Genomic DNA, 27117 nt, shown 5'->3' with positions numbered 1-27117 from the left:
CATACAAGGTTTGGTTAATTTGCTGAGTTTTTGAGTCAAACTTGCATTAAATTTTAATACTAAGCTGTACATTTACATTTCCCACCTGCTAGAATGATATAGTGTGATACAGGGAACAGCTGTGGGCAAACTGAGTCTGATGCGGAAAAGAAAGCATGGTCATTACACCATCTCATGGACCTTGACCAATCAACTGTTAGAAATCCCACCTTTCCTAATGTCCCTCCTTTTTCAGGAGTCTTACATTAGTTTTAAACTAGATGAACAGCCACAGTGTTACAACCACAGAGGAAATTTTGGTTAATGTCTTAATCAAACTTTTAAGAAGCCTCCAATGGGGCAAAAGAGTTAAAAAGATATTCCTTTATTTCCAAGTGTGAGTGCTGAAATTCATCCCCATCTGGTGTTACACATAAATCTCTGCATTTGGCTGACCTGTGCCTGCCTCCCGTCATCCAGTGCACTGTGTTGGATGGAGTCCAGGAGCTAGTGCATATAATCCCCCAGCATGCACCAAGTGCCCGCACGTCCACAGCCAGGTTGTTGTTGCCATGAGGACAGAGTAGCAACAGGAGGACTGAGCTACCGCATCGCGCTTCCCTCAGAGTTTCAGTTTGAGGAATGGGAGCATGAAGCTTTTTTTTTTGGTGATGTGTTTGATTGCTCCGGGAAGTTTCTTGGTACATTTGGATTGGATTTGTGATCAGCAGTGATGTAGGGAGGAACTGAGAGACTGGCACATCTACTTTGGTTTTTTTTTTTTAGTTCTGTTTTCTTCTATTAGTATAAAAGTAGAACAATATAAAACAGAACAATAAAAAAAAAGAACAAACAAAGAGCACAAGAAAAGTCATTTGCATGTAGAAATGGAGCTATTACAATGACGAACCCATCAGTCTGAAGAGAAGGTGAGTTGGCTGCTTGCTTTTCCTTTGATTTCTTTACAAACTACTGCAACTCCCTTTTTTGCACCACCATCCTGAGTCTTTGAAACTGTCAAGGCACACCTGTAAACTATTCTCACTCTCAAGCATGCGCCCTCCCAGAGGAATTCAGGAGGAGTACTCTTCTGTGATTCAATGCCACCGGGAGCTGCCGTCACCACCAGCAATCAGACTCCGCTCCCAAGATCCACGCAGACACCAGTGCTGATGTAAAATTACCTGAAAAGTAGATGCATGTGCACTCCACGGTGGCGTCTTTATTTGGATGTATCATGTGGAAAATGACTGAGGAAATTCTAAGAAAGCAAAGATGACAAGGGTAAAATCAGGATCAGAATCAGCAGGAATGTGAAAATCAGTGCGGCAAATGAACCTTTTTAGGTCCAACACGTACGAGTACTTTCTTATCTGCAGCCACTTTTGTGAGAGATGTCACAAACATAATGGACATCGTTCTTTCTTTCACACCATCTCTTCTCTTACGTGTGCCACGCTCTGTGCAGCTCAGCACAACAACGTGTGAGCCGAGCTGCCAAAACAGAGGGTGGCTTCACACTTGAAGGTGTTGCTTTTTTATCTCTCTCTCTTTCTCATGCTCTTGGGAATCCAAACAGCACATTTCAGCAAGTCGCACATTGACGAGCTGCAACGTTCGTCGTTTTTACCGGCGTGCAACCCAAGTTTAACAGGAATACATCTGTTTACATGTTCACATGTTCAACCACAGAGCCACCATTATGTGTTTACTGGCAACACATTAAGACACTACCTTGGCAGTACTTATGCACCAAGCCTGTGGACCATGTTTCCTCTAGGCACCGAAATGCTTTTGCTTTTTCCGCCACCTACTGGCGGATGTGGCAAAGTAAAATAAAAATACATAAAACGAGCTTATGATGATTTGAGATTGAAAAAATGTTAGTGGCTATAATAGGCGTCCTTCCAGTCATGCATGTCTCTGTTATGTGATCACAGTTCTAGGAATAATAAGATCATGACCTTTGTTTTCCATAACTACTGGCACTATGTTTGCTACTGTCTTCAATTATGTAATGTCTGATTGACAACCTTTACACAGCAGACTATTGTATTTTCTGTATTTTGTGAAAGCTTCACGAGACTTTCTGTTACAAACATCTTAAAGAAAATTATAAAAAATCAGAATTATTTGTGATCCATAATTCAGTGGCTCTGAACTTTACTAAACCTTTGCCAAAAGAAATTAAAAAGACGTAAAGTACAGCCACCTTCTAATCAGCTTTCACCAGTCCTTCTTTACAATCTTTGTAAATAATAAACGTTAAATGGGTTCCATCATTTGTAGAAACTGAAGAATGTGCACAATAATAACAATAATAATAATAATTTAAAAATCTAAATTAGTCATTGTAATACTGGCCAGGGAATATGCGCTACTCTCACATTACAATCTTGCCCAGAGAGGCATGTAACCGGGGAACTACAGATAACTCTCGTACGTGATGCCTCATGTGGTGCCGGTTTACTCTTTCTCCCCTCTATCCGCAGAAATCAAACAAAAACAGTGAGCGTGCAATCTGCTCTTGTTTTTCTGGGTCTAATTTATTCCAAGTAGAGCTTTGAAGCTGAAATAAAATTATCCACAGGACTGCAGCCTCTTAGAGGAGAGGTGCACCGTGCTTTTGCACGAGCAACCTGGAAGGGGCAATTCAGGTCAGCGGGATGCAACTTTTGTCTGGTAACACTCAACAGATAAAGGAGAAGCGGTGAAGTGATAATCTCATACAGAGATGGATTCTGTTGAATGAACTGAAATATTGGTTCACCGAGAAGTTAAAATCTTAATTTAATATCTTAATTTTGTCGTTGGTTGTTTACATTAGAGGGGAATGTGTTTCTTAAACGAATCCACAGTGTGGAGGTTTGTCCCTGAGCTTTGAGAACTGTAACAAAATAATGAGCTCAAATTTCAACTCCCAGCCTCCCTCAGTGAATCGCTCAGGTGTCGAGGTTCCAGACGGATGATTTTGGAGAGCACTTCAGATGTGAATCTGGCTTAAATGTCACATCAGTGAGGATAAAGGAGAAAAATGATGAAACTGATGAATGAAAGGTATTATATGAGCTGAAATTATTAACGCTTAAAGTCAGTCAAAAGCACATTCCTCAATATTTGTAGGTCTACAAATAAAGGAAACTTTAACTTTAATTTTTTTAAATCTTGTGTGAAATAAACAACAAAATATCACCTTACAAGGCTTCAGGGGTACGAGCTGTTTCCATATACACCTCCTGTTTGTCAAGAGCAAAAGGATCACATTATTAACTTGTGGGTTTAGTTATGATTGAACAAACTTTTGCCACGTGTAAGAAATTGTTATTTTTCTATATCCATTAAAGGTCTTTGTTTAATGTTATTATGGCTTGGATTTAAAATTATAAATCTTTTTTTCACATTCATCTTTTTTGGCTTATCTAGTCAAAATGCAGGATCATGCAGGAGAGATCATTTTTCTCATAGAAGACCACAAATCGTATTAATTGTGTTCTCTTCATATTTGGGGGTGCGTGGGTGGGGGGACGGTGGTGGTGTTTAAAACGCTTAGACAAGCAAATTAATAAGTGCTTGGCAACCATATTGCCACATAACTGAGGATAAGTGGCTTCTTTCAGCATCGTGACTGAATCAAATATTCACATTTGCTGTTTATCCTAATTAGAGCCATTTAGTTAATCTTCTAGAGAGGAAGCTGGAATGGAGATGAGCAGAGAAAGAGCTGAATATCAAGTTTTATTAAAAACACACACACACAAACAACAAAAACACAAAAACTGTTGGAGCCCGCCTGACACTATACTTAATGTTGTGTAGGAACAACGTTAAATCTTTTAGCCATTGAATTATGAGAGTGGGGAAGCTTTGGCTCCTTCCACTGAAGTGGGGCACTTTAATACTTTCCTTGTTGGTGTAAATTCTCCAGGCACATAGATCTCAAAGGGCCTCTGGAGTTTTAGAGAGTAAATCAAAGAATGAGGATCAAATGAACATCTGCCACATTCATCGCTTGTGTTAAACAGGTTTTGTAAATTAAAGTGTATTATATGTAAAGTTTAAACAGATTTAAAGTCAGACTGGCATTAGATAAAGTTAATTTAACCCCATCAAGGGATCTCTGACACCATCCATCTGACAAGTTGACACCCAATTCCTCTTTGCTCTATTCCTAACTGGCAGTGGTGATACAAAAATAATCATTTACGAGTAAAAAAAATGTATACAGAAAGACCCGTGACTCCTTTCACCTGTGATTCACTTTATCTATCCCCTCACTTGTGCACACAGGTCACCAGATGTTCGAGAGGAGCGCCGTCCACCAACGGCTGTGCTGGGGAGCTCTCTACCTGTTGGCAGCAGGGGTGGCACTGACATCTGAGACGCGTTGGCTGTGTCTGCCATCCTGCCACTGTAATGCTACGGTGCTGGAAGTGAACTGCTCTGGTGGCCAACTTACCAGAGTTCCTGATGGTCTCTCACAGGAAGCCAGGCTGCTAAACTTAACCCACAACACGCTTAAGACTTTGGTGCGTCAGCAGTTCCACACGTTGACACAGCTGTCGGACTTGGATTTAAGTGACAATCTTTTGGTAATAATTGAAGTGGAAGCCTTTCTCGGCTTGCAGAGTCTGAGAACTCTGCGCCTTTGTCGCAATCACCTGAAGATTATCCCAGTGGGAGCGTTCGCTGGCTTAACAAACCTCCAGTTACTGGATGTAAGCAGCAATCAGCTTCTTGTTTTCCTCGACTTTACTTTTAGTGAATTAACTTCCCTGAGGTTCATGAAAGCTGCAGATAATGACTTGGTTTATGTCTCTCATCAAGCTTTTACAGGACTAATCAGTCTGCAGGAGCTGCACCTTGATGGCTGCAACCTTACTGCTATGCCAATGGAGGCGCTCACACAACTTAGCGCGCTGAGAAGCCTTAGTTTTCACCGACTGGGCCTCACTACGCTGCCAAACTACTCTTTCCGCCACCTAGTCCACCTAAAGGAACTTGTCATTTCTCATTGCCCCTGGCTGGAGAGTCTGTCAGGGAACAGTCTCTTTGGCTTAAACCTCACATCACTAACCATTAAACACGGCAACCTAAGTGCCTTCCCCTACATCCCCTTACATCACCTTGTATATCTCGTATACCTTGACCTTTCTTTTAACCCCATCACCTACATTCATGCAAACCTTCTCGGAGACTTGCTCCGGCTCCAAGAGTTACATCTTGTTGGGGGATCGCTGCTTAGGATTGAAATCGGAGCATTCAGGGGTTTGGCCCACTTCAGATTGCTGAATGCATCCAGAAACCGTCTTACCACACTTGAGGTTGGAGCTTTTTATTCAGTGGACACCCTAAGAACTCTGGGGCTTGATAACAACCCACTGGCATGTGACTGCCGTTTGCTTTGGGTGGTGCAAAGGCGACTATACACGGACTTTGGTGAAAGTCCGCCAACTTGCATTACCTCAGTCCAGCTGCAGGGTTGGAATTTTCTGGATTTCCCTGAGGCTGAGCTGCCGGATTTGCTTACCTGTCGGCCACCTCGAATTCTTAACCGCAATGCTCAGGTGATAAAAGTAGAACAGGGACACACAGTGGTGTTTCACTGCAGTGCCGAAGGTGACCCTCTGCCATCTGTCAGATGGCTAAACCCACAGCTAAGATCTTTATCACCCATCGGCAGAGTACGAGCTCTGTCCAATGGCTCGCTGGAGGTTCGCTATGCTCAGCCTCAAGATAGTGGCAAGTATCTCTGTGTGGCATCAAACGCAGCGGGAAACGACAGCGTGCCCTTTAGCCTTCATGTCCAAACCTTTCCATCATCTTCTAAGAAACCATTTCGTCTTAAAGGTTGGTCTGCCTTTCCATCTGCTGCTCCAGGTGTGAACGGAAATCAGAAACTCAGTTTTGATGTAAAGACCCTACTGATAGCAGCAACCATAGGGTTTCTCTCGTTTTTCAGCTCTGTGAGTGTTTGTTTCATTTTCATGTTCTTCTGGAGTAAGGGCAAAGGTCAGATAAAACACACAGCCACAATCGCGTATGTGCCACGAAGTGCCATGTCGAGCAGTAATGGAGGGACAAGCAGCTATATGGAAACGGGGAGGTTTACCATGAAGCTGTTATGAGTCAATAAGCAAAGAATACATTCACCTGATATTAGTAGGTATCAGTGAATAAACTGAAAGATGCTTCAATTTATTTGTTTTTTGCTTGAATCTGATAATAATGAGCATGTTATCTTAATTAATATTTTAAATTGCATTTAAGAAATGTGACCTGACAAACCATGATCATGTTTATCTTGCAACACAAAAAAATAAGGAAATGAGGATTAAATAAATTAAAGAGTAAACTTAAAATAACAATTACATTGGACTTCAGGTGGACTATTTGGACTGATGAGATATGGAGAATCTAACAATAGCGGTATTAACCTTATATTAAGGTTAATGTGCAGTTTATTATGCAGCTTCTTTTCTGTAGCATGTTATCTCTTCTTGATTAATTTCTGCACTGTTTATTATTTAATAAATGTGTGAAATGCGAGTTGGTTGTTTTTTGTTTTTGTTTTTTTTATATCCAAGAACTTAGAAAAATTAAAGTGATTATGCTTTCACAAATTTGGTGTACTTATTTAAAAATTTACAGCACTACAGCATCCAGTGAGGAGCAGCACACACAGCACTTGGTTTAATGCGTCTATATGTGAACTGCAAGGTTTTAAAAAAAATCTCCATAAGCAGTTTTGTACCTACATTGTGGGCAAGTAGACCGTAATACTTATCTTACCTTCACCGGTGAGTGGAGCTCACTGACAACGGTAAGGGGTGGATATAACAATAAACAAATATAATAAATAAATGCGTAATGAATAAATGACTTTAACAGTAGATAGAGACGGCTGAGTAGTGCAGTCATTATCGTGCTATAGTTAAAATTACAGAGTTGCCATGACAACGCATACAAAAGAAGACCTCAGTGTCATGAAACAGTTATACAATTTTTGAATAAAATATTTTTTAATAGAAGCTTCGCATTAACTGTGTAATTGATTATCTTTTCCTATGTCAAGCCAAACAACTAAAATAAACTTTTAGTCCGCCCGCTAGCCCGGAAGTAGATCAACAGTCCCGGATATGGTTGCTTGCTAAATGAGAGCTAGCGGTCAGTTGTGCATTTCATTTGTCAGTGTTTATTGTCTCTTATAAGAAAAATTATAAAGTATCCCTTGAATTTAAAAGGGCCTTAAAAAAATATGGGCACCTACATACAATTAAGCAAATATACTGAGTAACGACGAGGTCAAATAGGTTCCCGCAAAACGATCTATATCTTTTAGCGTAACATAACGAGCTAAGTAGCTTAGCATTGATTAGCATAGTTTGAAACCACAATCATGAGCCTCGCAGTTGGCCGCGAACCCAGAAAGACTGCGGGAAACCGTATGTCCAAACTACTGGATGCTGAAGAAGAGGATGAGTTCTACAAGACCACTTACGGAGGCTTCAACGATGTGAGTAACCAAACTGATAAACAGCGCGATAAAGAGTTAGCATTAGCTGGCTCCAATGTTAATAACTAGAGCCTACAAAAACAAAGTTTATTGTCCTGCGCGCAATGCCTGAAACACCGCTGCTCGATTTTGGGGAAATTGGTTCATACCTATTTGCTGCCCGACGATGAAGCCCGCAGCCAACTCACTTATTTATATTATTTACACATTAGTACAACGGAAGAATTTAGTTTCTGCCAGGCTACTGACCATGCACTAGTACAGGAGACATCTCTCACTATTTTGAGACTGACATGACTGGGAGTGGGTCTCACTGATATAAATCAGACTCTCGCAGCATTACACGATCCAGACCTTTTAGACAAGCGAGCACATCTTCACACGTTTATTTTAATATTAAATCCTAATGAGAGTATCATATATGGCAGGGCCACTGCATTATACTTCAATACTTTTAAAGAGTTTGTCAGGAAGCTCTTGACTAAAGGGTTATGTGCATGTAAACAGCAATTTTATAAGCTATTTTAGTTTTATCATGTTCTTGCTAGGGCAGATCAATTAAACGTATTTATTTATATTTGTTGGGGTTTATTGGGTCTTGTATCATAAATTTAGTAGTGCATTGCTGAAAGCACTTACTTCCTCTCTACTAGGCTGAGGTTGTGGTTTAAAAGTTGATTAACTCTCACTGGTAATTGGGGAAGGGCAGCACGGTGGCATGGTGGTTAGCACTGTTGCCGCACAGCAAGAAGGTCCTGAGTTCAATTCCACCATCAGGCCGGGGTCTTTCTGTGTGGAGTTTGCATGTTCTCCCCGTGTTTGCGTGGGTTCTCTCTGGGTACTCCGGCTTCCTCCCACCGTCCAAAGACATGCAGTTTGTGGGAATAGGTTAATTGGATAATCCAAATTGCCACTAGGTGTGAATGTGCGAGTGAATGTGAGTGCGAATGGTTGTCTGTCCCTGTGTGTTGGCCCTGCGACAGACTGGCGACCTGTCCAGGGTGTACCCCGCCTCTCGCCCTATGACAGCTGGGATAGGCTCCAGCGCCCCCCGCGACCCTGAAAAGGATAAGCGGAAGCGAATGGATGGATGGATGGTAATTGGGGAGTCATGTTTGATTGTGATTTTTAACAGTAACCATTCCTGCCATCATTTCCGTAGTAACGTTGAAAAATAATCTCATCAGATTTTGGATTTTGACAAGAGAGAAAACTGAGTGTGAAAGCGAAGCTGTCGATTTTACCAGTCGATCTGTGTTCCTACCCTCGCTATGACCACGAGCTGTGGGTAAAAACGAGATTGCAAATGCAAGCGTCAGAAATTAGTTTCTTCCAAATGGTGTCTGGGCTCAGCTTCAGAGAAAGAATGAGGAGCTCAGTGATTTGAGTATAGCGTCTACTTTACATATCAGAAGGAGCCGGTTGGGGTGGGTCAAGAATTGGATTATGATGCCTCCTAGGGGAGGTGTTTTGAGTGTGTATTAGCAGGAGGTAGATCTGGAGCAGACCCAGTAGAGAGAGGTCTGGGGCTTCTCTACTTAGACTGCTGCGCCTATGACCTGGACCTGGATTAGCAGCACAAAATGGAAAGATAGATGGAGAAAGCTCTTCATTAGGCTGGGGTTCTCAGATCTGAGAGTACAGTTTTGGAACTATAAGAGAAATGAGCTTTTGACCTGAATTAGCAATGAATTAAAAGGACACATCTAAAAATGAGCGTGTCTTGCCACTGTTCATTTGAAATGGTGACCGTGACTTAGTTTAGAGCTGGCCTTACAATTATAGTTTGAACACTAGCTGTAAACAGAGCCTAGATGATGCCAGCTTTTCCCGCTTCACGCTTGAAGAGAGAAGAAAGTTGTGTGATATTGTTTGTCAGAACATTTGATGCTGTAGCAATCTCACACGTTATGGTTTGCTTTTGAAGATGCTAATTTGTTTCCTCAATTTACAGTGTGGCTAATTTTCTTCAAACAGCTGCTGGTTCAGGGGTCACCTTGTGTAGGGGGATTTGGCAGCGGCAGCTCTGGCAGTTCTGACAAGAGTGGCTTCATAAAAAAATCACAAACAGATCCTGAGATGCCTCAGTCATCTCTTCTGGGACGTTGATAAAGCACTGTGAACGTGCCTGTGTGTGCACACGCTTCCTTTATCTGTGCAGTTTTCAGGGATATTTTTGTCTTGTGCTGCTTTCTAAATCTTTACTGTCGTTGGATGTTGGGTTTCAAAATGACCCACATTTATTTTAATAAATTTGAAAATTCACATTGTTAGTGCACATAATGCATTTGTGTTATTTTATTTATCTTTGCACCTGGTTTGGGCTTAAGGATGCTTGTTTGAGCTTTGTGATGTAGCTTTGACAATGAGGGGAAACATCTTTATTAAAAATAAATAATCTGTTTATTACTAAATCTCTTAATGGCATGTGACTTTGCATACATTGCTACACACTTGCCAGATACAAATGTGTAAGATTTTAATCAATAGGCCTGAAGACTACACTTAGAAAAAATGCAGAGGAAATTTGGTGTTTGGTATCTTTGCTGGAATGTCTCGGATTACTTGCAGATGGTTTGTTCTGTTGTTCTTTTCCTGATTTTTATTTATTGCTCCATTTGTTTGTCGTTCAGGAATCGGGAGATGATGAGTATCACGGAGAACATTCCGACACAGAGGACGAGGTTGACAGTGACTTTGACATCGATGAGGGTGACGAGCCAGACAGTGACCAGGAGGAGGACGCACCTCGGAGGAAAAGTCGGGTTGTCACCAAAGCTTACAAGGTACTGCAGGACCAATCATACTTTGAGCTAAGCTGAATTTAATTGCCCTAATACCTTGTGTCATCATGTATCACTTTGCAGTGGACTTGAAAAACAAAGATGGAAACTATTTGTTTTTCCCTTTAAAAAGAAAAAGGAAAATTAATATTTACCACATTTTTTTTAATCCCTGTGTTGTCCTTCAGCCCCACATGGGTACAGTTGCACACATGTGCTCCTTATCCCTCAGGTGAACAAGCTTTTTAGCAACTAATGGCCAAGTTGGACCACTAATGACCCCATTATATTTTACACAGAAATACTCTTTTAAGTGGCTCTGTTTCTGTTTGTGCCTGTTTCACCTATGCTGTTTCCTTTATCTGTGCCAGATATTCTAACATATAATTAATGATGTTTTATATTTTTATGGTAAAAGGAGTTAAGCCTCTTATCTCTGTCAGTTTCACTGTTTTCCACATCATATTGGCATTAAGTATCTGCCTCAAGGCTTCTGCAGCAGTGAATCGGAGTACTCAGTGAGATTAGAAAAGTGGTATCTAAATACTAGTTAAAAAATAAACAGTACATTATCCTTGGCTCACAGATGGGCCAAATCCTTTATAAATCTATGAAGAGCTGAAGGATAAAATCATTGTAGGAAAGATTTTTGATTTAAAAATATCATACTGACACATATAAATGACCTCAGTCAGTCAGCTGAAGGTTAAAACTGCTCTGCAGCTCCACAGAAGCCACTGGTTGTCAAATGACATGTATTAACATATGTTAAAAACAAACTGATTTAAAAAAAAAATCCTTTAACATAACAGTTTTCATTGTTTTTAATATTAATATATTTTTATTTCCTGGCATGAACATGTTTAATGTGTGGTTATAGCATAACATTTAATGTTTTTCATCTTCTTCCTCAAACTGACTGTCAGTGAAACAGATGCGAATTGAAAATGCTCTCTGTCTTTGTTTAATCCAAGGAACCAATAAAGGTGCCAAAACCCAAACCTAAAAGAACAGAGGAGCAGAAGAAGACGGAGAAAACTAAAGTGGAGCCAAAAAGGAGGATTCCACAAGAATTCCAAGATTTTGCAGAGAGTAAGATTTCTCTAAACCTCCTACTAATGCTTCCATAGTGTTTTCCTTTTATTTGAAAAGAAGGATGCATAAACCTCCCAGTCGTGTGCATTCAGTGAATGGATCATAATATTGTGGGAAAGTTACAAACATGTTTAAAAAAAGTTTTATTCAGCTGGTTTTTTTGTTCTTCTTTTTTTTAACACCGCATTTCTTAATTCTTGTGCAGCTCGGAAGTCTGTCCGACAGTCCACCAGTGAACATACACGAAAGACGAATCTGCGCTTACAAGAACGCCAGGACGCCCCGCGAAGGCGACGAGGCGCTCATCGTGACCGACCCCTCACCCAGGAAGAGCTGCTGGCTGAGGCGAAAATAACAGCCGAGATCAACATTCGATCACTTGGTGAGAACATGTTGGAGAGTTACTCTTTAAATATCTGCACAAACTTTGGGTAATTCAGGACTCTTGGTTATCTTTCCTGTTATGCAAAGAGAGAACCAATGTCGAGATTAGTGTGTCTTAGCAGAAACATAGCAAACAGAATCCTGTTAAGCACTTCAGGATGTGCAAGTACTGAGTATCACGTTGCCAGTTATGTAAGATGAAGATTATAATTATCTATTAATCAGGATTGCAGGAGCAAGTGATTGTAATGTAAATCAGTATAGTTCCACCAATAATTTACCTAAAGCTGTTTGTGCGGTGTAACAAAACACATCAGTGTTGCTAATTTTTACTTCACGTCTACAGAAAACTACGAACGCCTGGAGGCAGACAAGAAGAAACAAGTCCACAAGAAGCGGCGTTTTGAAGGACCAACCATCCGGTACCATTCAGTCCTTATGCCCCTCGTCTCAAACCCAGTCCTTAAAGAAGAAAATGTTGATGTTGAGGGGTACGTAGAAACTCGATGCTACCTGGTTTTTCTTTTGATTCTGTTTTGGAGTATTCTGCTGCTTAAACATTGACCGAACGGGGTCAGTTGGGTATTTTCTGTCGTACAATTCATATAAAAAGGGCAAACACAACAGCTTGATAATAAATGGCTTCACCTAACCACTAACTATGAGTGAAAAAAAAGTTTTTGTATTATAATTCGTATTCTCTGAAAAATGGCCGAAAATCATAAATTCTGCCAGGACATGTAGACTTATGAGCACAACTGTCTGATATTTATGTTTAAGAACATATATTCTTGGTTTTGTCATATTCCCATTTTCCTAAAGGTTGGACCAGGACGTTCCCCAGACTGCACCGCAAAATCCCACCACACCTTCCCAGCAGTCTGCCGGAGGCCTGTGCTCCCGCACTTATATAACATTCAGCGACGACGAAGCGTTTGAGGTCGCCTTCCCGCCAAGCTCCCAGACGAGTCCTCAGGTGCCCATCCAGGAGGTTTGTCCTGTTACCCACAAGGCCGCGCTGTACCGAGACCCAGTCACAGATATACCGTACGCTAACGCGCGAGCCTTCCGCATCATCCGGGAAGCATACCGCAAATACGTGGCCGCTCATGGATTTCCGAACACTTCAGGAGGGTCGACGGTACTTGACTCTTCAGCAGCGAAGGGCGCCCGGCAGAAAATGGTTATGAAACAGAGTGCGGCTGCTACATAGATTAGTTTCAAAAAGAGGATAAACGATTGGTTTCTGTTTGAAATTCTCAGTGAAATGATCGAAAACACTGTTTTTATTTCTGTCCTTACAGCTCACGAGGAGTCTGGTGGAAAAAACTGACATTTTGGGTTTGAGCTGTCACTGAGCTGCTAAAAGGAAAAAAAACAAACAGTAGTAGAACCAAAACAGCTGCCGCGTGGTCTTAAAATGTAAAAAGTCTTGTTTGTGAAGTCTGTGTGGAAATCAGCTGAAAAAGGCGTGCATCTGCACAGTGGCAGCTGTGATTGTTCTTTTTATTTAGTTTGTTTTAGATGTATGTTTGTTTGTTTTTTACTTTTTTTCTTTTTGTGTTTGCAAATATTCTCATCAAAAAAATAAATTTTGGGAACTTGTAATAATTGAGAGTTAAACGAGTTCTGCTTTATAATAAAAAATGGGATGTCTGTACAGCGGGAACCACAGGAAAAACTGGGAAAATAAGCCCATCATCATCATAAAATCATCTTTGTTTTCACCAGACTAAAATCCATTTAATCTGTCATGCTTGTCTTAATTTACAGTTTAGTATTTGTTTTTTTTGTTTTTTTTAAATTTTTGAGTGATAGAAGGCAAAGAACTAAATGTCATGTTTTGGTTTTTAATTTTCAGTCCAGCACCGTAACTAAAAAAAACATCAGACTGTTTTGGAAAATCTGGGCCCCGGAGTTTAATTAATTGTCTGAGTCTGACAAATCACTGAGACACTTTTAATTGATCAAAGCTTTAAATCCTCCCTCCTGTTATACATTTTAATTTTTAACACAGAAGCAAGCATAAGATATTCTCTTTTATGGGTGAGAGCGAGGCAGTTTCTTCCACATTTATCTCCTGGTTCTTTCTTAATGTGTAGTCTGATAGTTTAAATTTTATTTTATTTCCTCTATCTGCCTCTATGCAGACAGGGCTGTCTCATTGAGCATTCAGAGTATATTCAAGTTCATCGTGAGGCTGTTATAAAATGTTTTTTTTTTCTCCTCTCTGAATTGTTAATGGCAGAAAATTGCTTGAGCTTCAGTCTCGAACAATACTGCTTTAGTGATCCCTTTGGGACCTTAAATTAGGTTTTCTATATTTATTCTCTGTGTGTAATCAGAGAGACAGAGTAAGCCCTTAACACAGCTGAGTGCTTGACTAGTGTGAAACCTTTGACCCCTTCTACACCGAACTATTCCCCTGCACAATGTCCCATAGTCCCAGCACTCATAACCCCCCAAATACAATTAATTTAAGTTTCAAGGCCTCAGATAATCAAAGGTTTCACATTTATTTTATTAGAAACAGCAATTTTTTTTGTTTTTTTTAGCTGTATCATAGGAGATTTACATTCAGCCTTCACCTGGGAGCAGAATCGATGACTGGTGAAGCCCTCTCTGATCTCGTTTGGAGTTTCAGGTACAAATCCTGCAGTGTCTGCTTTTGTGTCAGTTCAGGCAGATGCTTTGCCTTTGCAGGAAAGCTTGTTTGTTTCAAGCAGCCCTGATGATGTTGAGCACAGCATCTCTGAACAGTCTGTGTTCTGGTGCATAAGTAACCAGGCTTCTTTGTTTTCAGCTCATCTCAACTCTGCAAAGACGTTTGTCATCCATCCAGATCACCTAATGAGTCCATTTTCGCAACAATTGCTGCTCCTCTCTTATTTCCAAAGGGGTTGCCACAGCGGATATTACTGCATATTTGATTTGGCGTAGATTTTACACCAGATGCCCTTCACAAAGCTACACATCCATTTATCTGGGCTTGAAGCTGGGACTAGGAATACACTAGCGTCCTACCCCTTAGACTTGGTTTGTCTGCTCCCAGTCTCGAGCTGTGGGTCATTTGTATGTAAGGTGAGATTAGTTTGAAAACCACTGACAACAAAACTCATTTATTTGTTTCTGTACTGACACATTAGAGTAACCTGTGAACCTATGAGGTACTGATAGTTAAGAATGTGTAAATCTTTAATCGCCTGATGACATTCATTATAAAAATGTTTCAAAATTTTAATAATCTAAAAGCAGAACCTTAAGTTATCTAGATAACGTGACAGAGCCAAATTCTACCACTGTAAGTATTAAATGCTGTGTTCTAATATTAAACACTCTAACAACACTTTATTTGGTACACCTTGCCAGTGCTGGTTTGACCCCCACCGCCATTCTGCCCCCCCTTTGCTTTAATTCTTTTGGCATAGATTCAACAAGATGCTGGAAACATGTTGGTCCATGTTGACATGACAACATCACACAGTTACTGCAGATTTTTTGGCTGCACATCTATGATGTGAATCTCCTGTTCCACCAAATCCCAAATGTTCTCTGTTGGACTGAGATCTGGTGACTTGTTAGATTTTGCTAAGCTGTGTATTCTAGCCTTTCCTGTTCTTTAGCTGAAAGAAATGGCAGCTAGTGTGGTCTTCTGCTGCCTCAGCGTGCATTCAGAGATGCTCTTCTGCATTCCTTGGATGTAACGAGTGGTTGTGAGTTACTGCTGCCTTCCTATCGATTCAAAACAGTGTGACCATTCTGCTTTGACCTCTGGCGTCAACACGTGGATATTTTGTCCTCTTTGGACCACTCTCTAGAAATCCTAGACATGTCTGTCTACATGTCTAAATGCACTGGTTGGCTTATACTTGTAAACGAGCAGTTGAATAGATCTACCTAATGAAGTTGCTGGTAAATATAGTTTCACTTTTGTTTTGACACTGCTCAGCCTCCAGAAGCTGCTTACAGCTGGAAAAATGAAAGCCATTGAGGGAAAAATAAATAAATAATTGGTTTATAAAGCGAACAAGAAGAAAAAGAGTACCTATAAAAGTACATTGTGCATACACATAAGTATGTATTGGAAATGAGACCAAGGATGTCACCTTTCCAAATATTTTTTCCCCCCCCTTTGGATGTGTTAACTGATCGGGAACACTGGTGTAAACTGAGACCTTTTTAAAATTACCGTCACCTGATGCTTGCATTGATAGGTGGTGCATTTATTAAGGCAGTGATCTACTGAAGTGAATAATTCATTGCTTAAATGTCATTTACATACACATGAATGCTGATTTAAAGTTGCCATTAAGACCAAAATGTCACATTTACAAAGAGAGGAGCGAGGAGAGTCAAGTCACCGTAGAAACGAGTCAAAAAAGATAAAAGCTCCTCCATTGTTCAGATGCTCTCAGTCGAGATGCAAACAATGTCGCATGCAAAGTGAGGAAGCAGAAGCAGATCAGCCATCTGTAAGTTCTCCCAGCAGGCCATCCGACAGCCAGGCTTACTCGCCCTGTGTTTGTCATATGCTGAGCTGACAGACTTACAGTACCTTGTATTAATCATGAGAGTAAACCAAAAAAAAAAAGATCCCTCCAGACTGATGTGAGGAAACACAACAAATTGATTCATGTTTTTTAGCTGTACTGTGCTGCTTTGGGAGTTAACCAGCCAGATATTCAGCTAGGCAGAGCGAGGATTTGGTGTATGAAGTAATTTCCCTAGTTATTTTCTGCTTAAACCCAAATCATAACCAAGCACACCATGTGTGTGCACGCTTTGTGCATTGTCATGTTCGCATTGTTGCCACAAAGTTTTGCAGTAACACCCCGAGCCGAACTGCATTCAGCACTTTCTGAGGATGCAAATTTCAACTATGACGTTGCACGAAAAATGTCACTTCACATTAACACCAACAGCATGAACCAACACAGTCGGGGAGACAGGGAAAAAAAAAAGTAATTTTATTGTGCTTTTTCCAATTCTATCAACCTCAATGCTTGGTCTTTGAAAGCAGCGTCTGCCCACACACTGCCACTTACATTGGTGAAGAAAAGAAAAAAACAACAACAACCTAACACATTTATTCAAGAATAACAAGTTATCCCTTAAAGCGACCATGATGATGAATTCGGTGTCGGGCTAAGCCAGCGTCTCTGGTGGATAGACCGATGTAATCTATGCAGTTAAGATTTTTAGCCTTTAGTGTTGTTGTTTCATATTTTATTTTACAGCGTCGCAGTTTAACACTTCTAAACGCTCCTCGTATCATCTGCAACAGCGCAAGAGCGAAAGCTTTGTCTCCCACATACTGCACAGGGCATATGGTAACAATTGAACAGTTTTCAGAATAGGAAGAGAGGGAACTGCATTATCACTCGTTCTAGTGTGGTAGTTGCCATGGAGACGAGTGTAGGTGGTGTACTGTGCTGTACTCTGCTGTACTGCTTCTCTTGTCCTCTCCCCTCGTCTAATGCCCACCGTCTCTGTTGTGCTATCCGCAACATCCGAGTAACTTTCATTTGTTCATGTTTACTCAGAAGGCTTCTGCTGTTTGTCGTGTATCGATGCTTTATGCCCCCCCCCCCCCCCCCCCACCATCTAAATCAAACACACAGTCTGAAATGGACAAGCTACTTAAATTATGTAATTAATATACATTACAGCTGGCCTAATTTTGTGTTTCCTTCCCATTTACTGAACCCTCTCTGCTTAGATCCTACAAATCCTACAAAAGTTTCCCGTTTTTTTTCCCCCACCTATAAATGTTATTCATGCTGACCGCCCCAGTTCTAGTATATGTTATGCTTTGTCAGTCTTTTTGCACACCAGCTATTCTTTTAACAGTTTCCATGGAGATGTGTTTGTGCATGTGAGTGATCGAGGAAGGGTTGAGAGTGAAAGAGTAAGGATGTGTCACTTCCACTTCGAAGGGCTTTTTTTTCCCAGTTGTTGTTTTAGTGTAATTTGGAAGACGGTGTGTCCCGTCCGGTGTCCCGAGATAGACGTTCAGCAGCGTCAGTGATTTTTGTTTCCTGCTTCTTGTACTTGTCTTTTCTTGTGTTTGCTACAGATGCATTACACTTTAAATCCCAATAAAAATGTAGAGAGATTTCACATAGTCCTGCTGTGCGAGTCTATGTTAACGCAAAGGTTCTATCATCTTTGTTGTCGTATTTGGAGCCGATCAAACTTTTGCTGATTCATTTAAACGTTAATTATGATTAGGAAAAATAAATATTGTTGTTTTGTATTCCCAGTTTACCACCAGCCTCGTTCTTGTGGTGTAGAGAGGGGGAAAAACTGGGTTAAAATTCTTTTTCAGGATTTATGTAACACAGTATTTATATATACCCACGAAATGATCTATGACACATTCAGGATTTAACAATTAGCAATACATATTTATGTAACATGTTTACATCGCAGATTCAAAAGAAAAAATCCTAACAATTGTTGCCTCCACATGTCTGGACCTATATGGAGAGGTTTGATGGATTGGCTTTTTCCCCCCTTTCCCAGTGATCAGAATAACACCACATTACAGGCTATTAAAATCCAAATGAGTCACACGCAGACGTTGATTTTACTGTTGTTTGGACTACTGGTTACTGTGAAGGCAAACAAAACATCACGGTGGTCTTTACAGGGCAGTTTCACTTTAAAAAGAAAAATGTCTGTCTTAAACATATACTGGTTACTTTATTTGTTACATCTTGCTAGTACTTTCCATGGCACAGATCCAACAAGGTTCTGGAAACATTCCCCAGAGATTGTTCTCCATATTGATGTGACAGCATCACAAAGTTGCTGCAGAGTTGTCAGCTGCACGTTCATGATGTGAATTTTCTGTTCCATCAGGTCTGAAGGCTGCACTATTGAATGTGGAGGCCATCTGAGTACAGTGAACTCATGGTCATGTTCAAGAAACCAGTTTGGGATAATAATGAGTTTTGAGACACGTTGCGTTATCCTGCAGAACGTACCCATTGTGCTCATAAATTCTGATTCTACCATCTTAATGTTGCAACACAAATCAAGACTCATCAAACCGTGAAGTGGTTTTCTAATCACTAATTGATTTGAATTGCTGCCATGTCATTGGCTTATTAGATGTTTGCTTTGACAAACAGTTGAGTAGATGTAACTAATGAGTCTATATTGTAAGTTTCTGGATGTGAAACAAGTCAATACAAATTTAAGAAGCTGGGGACAAAATCAACAAACCTCACCCAGTCCCCATCTTTCTGCTGTCCAGTGGTTAGCAGTTAAACAGCCCAAAATTACACTCTCTGTACACGAAGAAGAAAAAAAAGACTAATTGAGTTGCTAAAACTCCTCTGCATTTCAGTGATGAACCGTTGTCTGGACACTGAGCTACTAAAAAAATCAAACACTGGAAAATACCACCTTTATTTGGCTAACTGAATCCTAAAATTTGGCATAAACAGGCACTGAGCTGCTCAGCTTACCTGTCCTGTGGAGTGCTACTCAGCCTGTGGAGGCTATTGCATAATTTGTTGAGACTATTTGTGAAGCTTTCCAATTTTGGGAAAATAATGCTGTAATCAGGATTCTCTACATTTTAGATTTTAGCCTGATATCTTAACATCTTAACTCTGCATGTCCTCCTTCACTACATCCATGAACATCCTTTGAGGTCTTCCTCTTTTCCTCCTGCCTGGCAGCTCCAGATTCAACATCCTTTGACTAATATATCCACCATCCCTCCTCTGTATATGATCAAACCATCTCAGCCTCCCTCTCTAACTTTGTCCCTGAGCTGGCATGTGAGCATTGTTAAAGGCTTCTTAAAATTCAAACCTCTCCTTTTAATATGTTGCTTCTTTGAGCAGACACCTCTGTGCTATGTGAATCATCAGTGGCCGGATTAACACTGGGTTACAGGTTAATTTGGGAATGTGTTGTGTTTAATTGCTGTTCAATTACATATTTTTGGGGGGTTTCTGTAAAGATTGGACACTAATGCACCAAAGCATCTAGTCAGTTGTTGTAGTGCTTACGCCAGATGCCACAGGTAAAATTAAGTTACCACAAACCAATTTCCACAGTCCCCGAGGGCTCTCTCAGTCTTTTTGCCTTCTGAGCTGCACCGATTCAGTAAAATGTCTTTTACAGGACTCGTCACAGCAGTTATTAAAGCAAAAAATAAAAAATAATAAGTTCATTGAAATATTTTCAGATGCAAAAACTTGAAGTGCAGCATCCCTACTCTCGTGTGAGCCCCACTGCAAACACTCACTCTGCATATTCAAGAAGTAACTCCGCTGAACTTTCCAACTCGTACCGTTTTTGTCGATAACAGGCGGAACAGTGGGCTGCCGACCGTCATCGTTTCGTTGCGTTTTGTGGCGATTGCAAACTCCAGAGATGGTGCAGCGCAGGGCGGACTCTGCTGCCTCTGGAGGCGGTGGTTTCGCTGTATGCGTATCTTACGCTCTATCTCCGCCCTCTGGGGAGAGACTCCTCCGTTTACCGAGCACCTTTTTACGCGCACTGGCGTTAAATTACAATTAGGGGCTGACGGACCGCAGGAGCGCAAAGGACACCGCGTCAATTTGGTACCGGATTCCCCCTCATTTTTTCTCCTCCTCCTCGTAATCAATTTCTGGATTATGGGGACGTCGCTGAGCCACGCAGGGTTAACTACAGACGCTTTCCAAGATTAGCTAGAAACATGGAGCACGCCAGAAACAATGTGCACGAATCAGATTTTGTTCCAGTGCTGGTACACATTTTAGTGATCTCGCCTGTAAATACGCCAGGATATTTATTTTAATGCTTCTGTGCGTTTCTTTTTCTTTTAGTGCGCGCAATGTGCAGCACCGTGGCTGTTGCTGCTGCTTAGAGTTGGCATAGCCCCACAGACATCAACCTTAATAATCATTCTTTTAAATGTAAGTGATGCGCAGACCTCCGTGGCTTTAACCGTAACCAATCCGCCGTTTTTCAACGTAAATACAAGCGACAAATGATGAAATAATTGGCTGTGTTGATCGGTAGACACAAATGCGTTAACAGGAGTTCATGTTATCCACAGATTTGAAAAATAAATAAATAAATAAAAATTAAATAAAATAAAAAACCGCGACGCAGGGGCTGTTTGGAGTCACATGCGCCCGGGACATACAATTAAGATGACAAAAACGCTCCCCAGGAGAGATTGTCTTTATTGCCGAGGAAGCCGCATTCTTATCACATCACAGTTTCTGGATTGTAATAGAGTTGGAGGACAGGGAGCAGCAGAGGGAGAAGAGAGGGAGGAGAAGCAGATGAGAGCTGCCGAGCCGCACACCGGAGCCGCTGCTGAGGGGCAGGATTTGGCTTCAGTGGTGGACTGAGCTGAAGTTGAAGGGATCCCTATGACAGTCGGCTTCACGTTTCCCCCCGAAGCCTTCGCTCTGGACAGAAGCACGTATGGACACATTGCAGCACAGGTGAGGGACAAGAGGAGCTCTGCCAGTTGGCCTCATGATTAAAACACAACTCTCTCTCAAAGAGGACAGCATCGGGCTTTCATTTGGAAACCGTCTCTCAGGTCTGCACAAACTGATTCTACCTTCATCCCAAAAAGAAAGTAAACCTGCAACCTCAGCCTCCCGCTCCCCCACTCCCAAGTGCCCTGGAAAGCCCACCGGATACAGTCTGCATCCACAGATGTAACTAAGATTTCTTCTTAAGGAAGTCCTATAATTTTGGGTAAGTGTTATTCTCAAGTGTGGACAGATGGAAAATGTCATGTTGTGGAACTTAGGGATCTGTGTGAATGCACAGTATTTCATTGATCTCCCTGTCAAGTATTCACCTAGTGTTAGTGACAGCTGGTATGATGATGCTAGCCCACCTCACAGCCTGCATATCTACAGCAAAGACAGGAGGGTCTGCACCAGCTGTTCATACAGAAGTGAAACTCAGCAGACCTGCACACAGCAGGCAGGTGTCCCGGTTCAGCCTGTCTCACCTAACTCGTTTTTAAGGTCATGCTTTACAGGATGCGTGACCTGTGAAGGGTTCAGCCAAGGTGTGACATCAGCACACGCTGATGTAAAACAGTTTTACACAAAACCTGGTGCTGTATATGTGTGTATTTTTGCTTTTTCAGTTTACTGTTAGAAATTATTCTCAAAACATTGAAGCTGTTCAGGTGATTTTACACCAAACAAAGTAAATGACTGTAAACCCCTCTCCCCAAAAAACGTGCCACCCTCATCCTCTGGTTTGGATTAGTGAAAATTTGCAGAAAATTTTCCTATTTGTGGATTTTTTTCATAGAGCATATCTAAAACATTCGCCAATTATTTTCATTAAGACAGTAGTTTAAGGTATGTTTGGTGTTTTTAAGTGTTTTTGAGGGGGGTCTCTAGTATTTGAGTATTTCAGGTATTCAAGGGCGGTTGTGGTCCCCAACCGCCAGTATTCGCAGCGGTTAGGGACCACTCAAAATATAAGCTAAGGCTAATGCGCTACATGTAGTACACCACCTTCTAAATTAGCAACATGCTGTCAGTATCCCTAGTACCCACTTATTGTGCCACCACAGACTGTATATAAAAGCTCAGTGTTGCCTCCTGGTTGTTAGTGATCTGTTGTGATGCCTCAGGCTGAGCATTTTTGCCATCACCCTGGTGTTATGAACACGAGGAGTGAGTGGTGAATCTGGCTGAGAAATTAGAGAAATGCTCCATGCTAATTTGGTAGCAACTTGTCATTCACAAGCCCTACAGCATGCGCTGCTTTATCCTCCATTCTAATAGAGGCATTGTTTGGAGCAGAAGAACATCATGTTTATTCATTAATAGGTAAAAGTCTTAACTAAGCCAGTGTGCTCATTGGAAAAATATTTACTGTAGTCAAAGATCAAGAGAGACAAAAGGTATTCCCATTGACTTCTATATAACCAGATGTTCTTGCTGAGTCTCCCCCTGCTGGCTTCACTTCACAGACCCAGACACTGTGTCCATCTTTTGTATACAGTCTATGGTTTGCACGTACAAACTTCTCAGTGTCTGCTATGTTGTTTGTAGGGAACAAGACTAAAATATGACAGTAGTTTTGCCCAGGAAGCCTCCTGATTGGTAGAAAGAAAATCCTTCATAACATGTAATGTAGAAAAAAAAACTATTCATAAGTGCTTAAATGTCATAGTTCATGTTTTTAGAGATTTTTCCCTGAGGCACTTTTTTTTTTGTACGTACTAATGCATCTCAGCTGCATTTAACACTTTGTGCCCCACGCTAAGAAAAACAAGATTCATTAATTTACTTTATTTTAAGGGGAACTTCCATCTTAATGAATGCACAAACCTGCTGCTCTCTCTTGGCAGTCAGCTACTTCAGAGTCAGCGAGACTTTGCTTGCACTAATTTCACTGACACCTGTAGTTTCTTAATGAGCTATCTGTGGGTGTTGCACATTGAACACCTGCATGGACTGTGGAGAGGATGCAGGTTATCCATAATGATAGTTTAAAGAACTCAGTCTTTATTTTTTTTAAAAGATAGAAAAAAAACAAAATCATTAAACTGGGTTATTTTAGCCCTGTCAGGTAGTCAGTTTACTATGACAACAAGAACTTTGGCAAGGTTTCGTTTCGTTACATAACAGCACTGGTGTTAGTGAATATCTATTATAAGGCCAAAATCGCATTTGCCAGCAAGTGTCCCAGTTTTACTGGACTTTGTACTGGGTTCAGTATGTGTAGTTGGGAGCAATAGATGATTTGCCAAACTACGCATGAGTGATTTCATTTATTGCTGGTATTCCTCCATCTCTACTGGCAACGGATTGATGTTGGGACAGTGAATGACCACCATCTTCATGGTCCATTATGTCACACCGTCTCTGCACTCAGTAGGCTCTTTTTAAACCGTTCCCCATCCTAACCAAAAAGCATAATGTGGTGGAGACAGCATTGCTTCAGTTAATGAAATGTCTAAGGCTGCACACTTGATGGAACAAGATAAGTTTGGCTCAGTCTGACTCATTGTCCCTCGCAGGATTTCCTCATCCTCCTCCATATGAAATGGGTCATCATAAGAAACGCCTATCTCCTACATCTCCTCCAGAAATAATTTTGTTAGTTCAGCTGAAATAGAAAGGCGTGAATCATGGACGTCTATTAATCTTTCTCAATTTCTCATGAACTGTTGAGAATCTGGACTCCTTGTCACTCTGTCACAGTTGTCAGCTGGGAGCCCGACAGCCGGCAAAGAGCTGATTCTGCTCCAGTACCAAGTTTTCGTTGTAATTCTGCTGTTCTTCAGCCATCTTCAATGCAATACACAGAGGGGGCTTCTTCTTGCTGCCAAGGACAGCAAGGCTTTGACAGTCTAGCTGAATGTTCTCTGAAAAAAAAAAAGTTGGGAGTCTTGTCAATGAGATCCTGTCCTGCAATTTTCTCAAATTGTTTTCTTTTGCCTCAGGCAATGGATTTATTTCTCTTCTTTTTTTCAGCCAGCTAACAGAAAAAAGAGGAGATATTTTTGTGGTTCTGGTAATTCTTTCCTATCCTGAGCCTCTCCTCCAACTTAACAGTCTGACAACGTAATACCTTATAATACTCATCAGTTTGCTCTCGCAGAACTGCCCCTCAACTCTGTCCCCACATTTTTCTCCTCTTAATCTCTTCTCTTACAGCCACTGAAGGCATGCTATAGTCACACTAGGGGAAACAGTAGTTGGAAACTGCGGCACGACAACTTATTGCAACCGTGTGCAATCACTTGCAATATTGTTGCCTTTGCAATGGTTGCTCTGAAGACGTTGACCAGTCTGCGACCAGTCTTCAAAGTGACTTTGTTACATCAAGGGTGGGAATGAAATAGCAATGAGATGGACTCGGTCTGCTTTCAATTTGCAGTTGAATTAGGTCAAGTTGGCAATTAAATGCAATCTGTTTGTGATAATGGGGCAATTAACTTGGTGAAGATTTGAAACAGACATGTAGAAATTCATGTAGAAACACATAAAGTAGCTGTGAACTGATACAGGTGCTCAGCAACAATGTGTTCTGGATATATTCCTATATAAAAACAATCAGCTGGCAACCAGTTTTGTCCCCTATTGTACAGATGCTCATCGGCTCACACTGACTCACATTGATTGCAACACATTGCCAATCTATTCAAGTCTTTTTTATTTATATAGCGCCAAATCACAACAACAGTTGCCCTTAAGGTGTTTTATATTGTGTGTTAGACCATATAAATAGTACAGAGAAAACATAGAGAACCCCAACAATCATATGATCCCCTATAAGCAAGCGCTTTGGCGACAGTGGGAAGGAAAAACTCCTTTTTAACAAGAAGAAACCTCCAGCAGAACCAGGTTCAGGGAGGGGCGGCCATCTGCTGCGACCGGTTGGCGGTGAGGACGTGCTGTGGAAGAGAGTCAGAGATTAATAATAACTGATAATTAAATGCAGAGAGGTGTATAAACACAGTGAGTGAGAAAGGTCTGTGCTTATAGATTAGACGGAGATTATCTGCAAACGTTTGACAATCTGAGAGTGATTGCAGTCAGATCAAAATGATTCAGAAACAGGTTGCCTCACCTGGTCACCCAGGGATCGAGGGTATTGCACGGTGGTCTGTTAGTAACCGCAACTGCCTGCAACTGGGTGCCGAATGTAGAAAAAATGCAACGCAATCACTAAAGAACCAGAGATTTTTTTTTTTGGTTGCCATTCTATTTTTGCTCTAGTGTGACTAAAGCCATAACCCACCTCAGATTTCTGTGGGCAGAATACCTTGTTAGCATCTCACACAGCTGTATTTTAGGAATCAGTCAGATGCCCTGATTAGGACTCTCCTGATGTCATAGAATATTTATTTAAAACTTTCAAAATGACTGCAAAAATCTCACCTGTAATGTGAGTTTTATTTTAAGAACCAGGAATAAAATAGATAAATAAATAAAAAATGTGGGCAAACCCCATCCACTCACTTTTTTTTAATCTCTTGGATGACAAACTGTCACTGTACAGAAAAGTATAGCTTCAGGGTTTTTTTTCTTTCACATCCATCTGCTTAAGGTTCGGCTAAAATTGTGTGTTTAAGCTTCTTTCTCTGTGTAATTTGGAGGTCAACCCTGCTCCAGTAAGCATCTTAAATTGAGTATAATGCGAAAATCTGAAGCCTTCATTTGTTAAATACTGAAAATATGATGTGTTATATTCAGTATTTTTTAACCTTTTAAACAAAACAAAAATTACATTAGCATATTCATTGATACTTGATTTTTTTTAAGAGGCAGCTACCGTAAATGTCCCTTTAGGGAATTTAAAAGCAAGAAATTGAACTTTTTGTTGGAGAAATCATATCCGAAACAAATCATCATTCAAAGCAGGATATTTTTATACTTCTTCCACCACACCTGGAGGGGATCCATGCCTGTAGAAACGCTTATCAATTAATCATGGAAGCTGCTTGTGGCTCTGCAGCATCCTGACATTTAGCTTGCAGATCTAAAAAAAAAAAAGGGCAGATCTGATGGGGTGGATGAAGAAGAAGCTCATGCCGTGCTTTGCAGCCCAAAAACGGATATCTTTTTAATGACATGGACAAGTTTGTGTGTTCGCATGCTCCACAGCAGCCCCAGATGGTACCTTTCATATTACTGCATTTGAGTCATACAGCTAAACATCTGTTTCTTTTTCTTTTTTTCCTGAAAGATAATTTCCCGCTGCTGTTGTCTACAGCAACATTTTATCTACAGAAACCTCAAAGACATTCATACCATGCAGATGAAGAACGATTCCACCTACTGCACAGTAAAAAGTCATTTCAACTCCACGTTCAGCGCTGTTTACTACGATCTATAAAATTACATTTCTCTTTATTTGATTTGTACAGTTTGACACATTCTCTCCATTAACGTTGCTTTACCGTTATTTTCAGGCACAATAACGGGTTCACGTTTTTTTCCTCTGGTTGTTTTTAAAACTTTTTGTCATTGATGTGTTTTTTGGGGTTGGGGGATTGTTAGTTCACTGATGTCAAAAAACTAAAGGGAAAACTCTACTTGTGTCTGTGCCATATAGCTGCATGGACACATCTTCAAAGACGTGGCTGCCCCATCAGAGTCAGTTTGGGTTGGTTGGTCAAGCGGAGGCTTGCTGTGGTGGTGGACCTGGAGTTTTAACCCCAAGTGAGTCAGTTTAGCCGAGACCCAGTCAAAGTCTCCTTTTTTCTCCGTCGTCAGCTTTGCGTATTGTCATTTCTTAGCCTCTTCTCCAGTCTGTCATGGTCCAGTAAGGTTTTTATCTGTTATATATGTTTTTCTATGTCCCCCCTCCTCCCCCTTAGTCTTCTGTTCTTTCTGAAATGCATCAACACTGCTG

General features: G+C 40.9%; 3 protein-coding genes across 9 annotated transcripts in view; all 3 read left to right on the top strand.

Moving 5' to 3' along the window:
- Window positions 1-537: 537 nt before the first annotated feature.
- Window positions 538-6930, top strand: LOC146493204 (leucine-rich repeat and immunoglobulin-like domain-containing nogo receptor-interacting protein 1). Its single transcript, XM_085147833.1, has 2 exons — window positions 538-908; window positions 4267-6930. Exon 2 carries the CDS (start codon window positions 4275-4277, stop codon window positions 6102-6104), a length of 1830 nt encoding a protein of 609 aa, XP_085003959.1. The 5' UTR covers window positions 538-908; window positions 4267-4274; the 3' UTR covers window positions 6105-6930.
- Window positions 6931-7138: 208 nt separating this feature from the next.
- On the top strand, window positions 7139-20957 carry vps72a (vacuolar protein sorting 72 homolog a). The gene is made up of 6 exons (XM_085147835.1): window positions 7139-7492; window positions 10126-10278; window positions 11250-11367; window positions 11576-11752; window positions 12101-12245; window positions 12577-20957. Exons 1-6 carry the CDS (start codon window positions 7376-7378, stop codon window positions 12965-12967), a joined length of 1101 nt encoding a protein of 366 aa, XP_085003961.1. The 5' UTR covers window positions 7139-7375; the 3' UTR covers window positions 12968-20957.
- A 114-nt stretch (window positions 20958-21071) lies between these two features.
- Window positions 21072-27117, top strand: part of LOC146493202 (ras/Rap GTPase-activating protein SynGAP-like) — a 63400-nt gene continuing 57354 nt past the window's right edge. For 5 of the 7 annotated variants that reach the window (XM_085147830.1, XM_085147826.1, XM_085147825.1 and 2 more), the window contains exons 1-2: window positions 21072-21477; window positions 26818-26924. In XM_085147830.1, coding sequence (XP_085003956.1) covers window positions 26822-26924 — 103 coding nt within the window. In that variant the 5' untranslated portion in view covers window positions 21072-21477; window positions 26818-26821. The other 2 variants (XM_085147829.1, XM_085147824.1) reach the window with 2 other exon arrangements.

Source organism: Neolamprologus multifasciatus, chromosome 22 (genome assembly GCF_963576455.1).
Source record: "Neolamprologus multifasciatus chromosome 22, fNeoMul1.2, whole genome shotgun sequence".
Lineage (NCBI taxonomy): Eukaryota > Metazoa > Chordata > Actinopteri > Cichliformes > Cichlidae > Neolamprologus > Neolamprologus multifasciatus.
The sequence above is the reverse complement of the archived record's forward strand: the minus strand, read 5'-3'. Positions and strand labels throughout refer to the sequence as shown.

Coding starts and splice junctions, on each gene's coding strand:
- LOC146493204 (XM_085147833.1), top strand. CDS start 4,275: ATGTTCGAGAGGAGCGCCGTCCACCAACGGCTGTGCTGGGGAGCTCTC.
- vps72a (XM_085147835.1), top strand. CDS start 7,376: ATGAGCCTCGCAGTTGGCCGCGAACCCAGAAAGACTGCGGGAAACCGT. Junction 7,493..10,125: donor CTTACGGAGGCTTCAACGAT/GTGAGTAACCAA, acceptor TTTGTCGTTCAG/GAATCGGGAGATGATGAGTA. Junction 10,279..11,249: donor TTGTCACCAAAGCTTACAAG/GTACTGCAGGAC, acceptor GTTTAATCCAAG/GAACCAATAAAGGTGCCAAA.